Raw genomic sequence first — 3,748 nt, forward strand, 5'->3', positions numbered from 1 at the left:
TACTGGTTGTAATTAATTTTCTTTTATTTTTATTATTTAGAAAAGCCAGATGACAAATGCCTGTACACAATGAAGAATGTTAATATTGGCTCTGTTATTGCCATGAATGTAAGTCTTTTTTTCTTGACATATATGTATGTATTAAAAAAGATTTTTTTTACTTAAACAAAAATTGTATCTTTAACTTTTTATCCCTTTCAAATACTGAAGAACAAATTAGTTCTTACTAAACGATATAACTGTTCACTCAAACTCAAAGAGAAAAAATAATAATTCTTCTTAAATTTCTCTACTATTTTCAAGTAAACCATAATATTATCTCATAGACGTCGAAGCTTTTTTTTTGGAGGGGGGGGGAAAATTATTTTAAGGGGGGGTTATTCGGTTTTTTTTTGGGGGGGGGGTAAAATGGCGCGCGAAGCGCGCCGCAAATTTTTTACCCTCCCAAAATTTTTACCCCGGGGATAAAATTTGCTTGGGGGGGTAATTACCCCCCCTGAAATCTGTTGGCAGGCATAAATTTTGTTTACCCGCCCCCCAAAATTTACCTCCGGGGTAAAATTTTTTGGGGGTTGTAATTTGAATTTAATTAAATATTTAGTATTACAAATGCGCGCGAAGCGCGCAAAATCTTTTTTTTGTTTGGGGGGGGGGGGTAATCGCCACTTTACCTCCCCCCCCCCCATTTACATATAATTTTGTTCAAATACTAGAATGTTTGATTAGATCCGGTTAGACAACTTTTTTTGCAAATAATACTTATCTTGGGTTAATTGTATGTTAAATATTTTCCTCATAGAAGTGTTGAATAAAGTTTAAGTGTATTTTCTGGTAATAAATTGTTATTAAAACTTTTAATCTTAATATTAATGCTTTAGATATTACACAATATAAACGTTGACGTTTCCATTTAAAATTCATAATTTAAACGAGGAAAAATTAAAGTTAGATTTTTAAGCTTAATAGAAATTAAAGTTTTTTTTCATATAATTTTACAATAAAAAACTGTCAATAATCAAACTTTAATGTATACGGGAATATTTATTTAGAAAGAATTTAGTTTAAATTAACGTCATTTTTACCTAAAAAAAACGTTTGATAGAATTTTCTTTTTCTGGAAGAATGTTTGTTATGTACATTTGGGTTTTATATGATAATATGCAACACAGAAAAATAAAGTGTAGATAAGAAATGAGGTAGCATATTTAACCAAAGATTTATATATCATGTTGGATTTAGTAAATTACAAGATTGCTAATGCATTCTAATATATTCTGTTAGTTGAATAGACAGAAATACAAATCCAAAAAAAATTTTGTTTTCTTCTTTTAATATAAAATTTTTGTAAAATTTTTAATTTTGTTTTATCTTATTTAACCTTTTTTTCAGTGTATTAATAATTTTTTGTGCATTTTACGAATAGTCTAAAACCACTCAAAGATTTAAAGGAAAAATGAAAATAGATGTAGTTAAATCTCTGTTCCAATGGTTTTAAGAATTTATTTATTTTGAATTCTATTCCTAACTATTCTATGTATAAATAACAAGCAAACAATGACGTAAACAAATTTATCAAAAACTTTATGTTCCACAGAGAATTAAATACGTTCTTCACTTTACAAAGTTATAATTGCATTTCATTTACAATAAGGAATTATATGGGGGTTACGTCATGAGTTGTAGCTCAATAGTTTGTCTATTTGCTGTTTCAAAGTTGAATTGGATTTTAAATGAATTTTTGGATTTTCCCATTGCGTAATCAAAGTACATTGAAGTGCCTAAAAATGACGCCATACAATACAAATGACCAATAATAGGTTAGTATACATTTTAATTGACCAATGGTAAAATATATACTGGGCTATCATTGGTCATTTGTATTGTACCATGTCAATTTTTATAGGCACTATTAGCTGCTTTAAGTACTTTAATAGTTTATTGTTTGCTCCTTTATTGTTGTCGTTAGTAAACTAGAAACATCTATAAACAGAAAAAATAGTTGGTTACCCAAATGATAAAGTTTGTTATAGATCGTCGTGATATTAAGTGTCATTGTTTCGTACTACGAGATCTTTTAAGTAGTACAGTCATTTAAAAATTTGATATATAATTAGACAGTAAAAGAATATGCATTGGTCTTTTGTAGCATGACCAAGTAAAAATTATATACTGGATGTTCATCAGTATAGGGAATATTCACAAAAATTCACGATTCCCTTATACAGACAAATAGACAGATGAACAGTTCGAATTATAGATTATATTTCCTACCATACCATACAGGTATAATATCAATTATACATATCTTTAATGTGATTTCACTTATTTATAACTTGTATACTATGCATACTCAATTAAATAATTGAACCCTTTTCAGGTTGATGACACCTGGAAGGATGGACCATGCCGAAGGTGCAAGTGTAATCCTGCCAAGCCAACTCCAGAGTGTCCAGGTATAATCTACCGCGCGACAGTTAACAGATAATGATTTAGATTGTGTTTTTTTTTTATACACAAAAGTTAATTTCTATTAAATCTTTTTATTACGCCAGCAATGCATTTACTTGTCAGTAAAAGTGACGGCCGATATTTAAAAGCATCCCTCCTCATATTTTGAAATTATTTAAAAGTAAGAAGGGGGGCGTAGGTTTTTGCATATGTCTAGCACCTAACAATCAAAAAACTATCCATTCTTCCACCTTTATTTTTCATTTTTTTGGCTCGGTGAAAGCGGCGTATGTAGAAATAAAATAAAATTAAAATTGTGTTCATAGCTCTGATTATTTTTCTCAAAAGTGTTTACCATTAATATTGTCAACTGTTTTTTTTATGTCATAAATTTAGATAAAGCCCCAGAGCCTGTATGTACAGTTCAAAGATGTAACAACAAACAAAAAAATTTGGATAAACTTAGGTGATTCAATATTTTTATTAATTTTATTCATGACGTTTTAAGAGCGTTTAATGGATGAAAAGTAAACATTGTTCCATCAAATTTAAACCTAGTTATAATTTTTTACTTTATAGCAAAACTTTGTATTTTAGCCTAAATATTTTAAAAACTATTTCTCATTTGTTCATGGGCATGCGTGATTTGGATATGAGATTGTCAACACCCTTGTTCACTAAAAAACTACTCTTCAACTGACTTGGTTGGTCACTCCGTTTTGCGCTTTGCTATTTATGGCTGTTGACATCCTTGTTTTTATTAGGTACGTCTTGGAGGACATAGTAGAAGAAGGGGAATGTTGCTATGATTATAGAAAAGTGGCGTGTTTGTATCAAGGAGTTAATTATCAGGTTGGTAAATTGACAATTTTTAATCGTGTTTTTCAAACTTAAATTTTCACCTAATCTTTTATATGAACAAGAAAATGTTACTTTAAACATATGCTGAAACTTTACTGAAAAATAGAAAAGTTAATATGTCACTTTCCAAATTCAAATTTAAATATACACAGGTATATCTATCTTAATCCTTATACTAAAGTAACAGGATGTCTGTGTGTCTGTACCGAAGGATCTCGCTAACCGCTGAACCGATCGGGTTCTCCTTAACAGGGTAGATTCTCATATGTCCCAGGAAGGTTTATAACTATTTGGGGGGAGGGTACCACCACCCTCCCTAGAGAAATTAATTTTTTTTAAAATTTCCCAATTTTAGAAAGAGAGTTCAACGAAAAATAAGCGTCAAACGTAAAATATTTTTTAACTTATTCTTTTAAAATCTAAAATAAGAAATTGAATT

General features: G+C 29.5%; 1 protein-coding gene across 1 annotated transcript in view; it reads left to right on the top strand.

Moving 5' to 3' along the window:
- LOC145331289 (hemocytin-like) overlaps positions 1-3,748 on the top strand; it is a 7,007-nt gene that overhangs the window by 1,173 nt on the left and 2,086 nt on the right. The window contains exons 3-6 of the mRNA XM_080175907.1: positions 41-108; positions 2,378-2,453; positions 2,845-2,914; positions 3,213-3,300. Of these exons, the coding sequence (XP_080032033.1) occupies positions 41-108; positions 2,378-2,453; positions 2,845-2,914; positions 3,213-3,300 (302 nt within the window). The remainder of the gene's footprint in view (positions 1-40; positions 109-2,377; positions 2,454-2,844; positions 2,915-3,212; positions 3,301-3,748) is intronic.

This window comes from Acartia tonsa, chromosome 11 (genome assembly GCF_053477335.1).
Source record: "Acartia tonsa isolate MP-2025a chromosome 11, ASM5347733v1, whole genome shotgun sequence".
Classification (NCBI taxonomy): Eukaryota; Metazoa; Arthropoda; class Copepoda; order Calanoida; family Acartiidae; genus Acartia; species Acartia tonsa.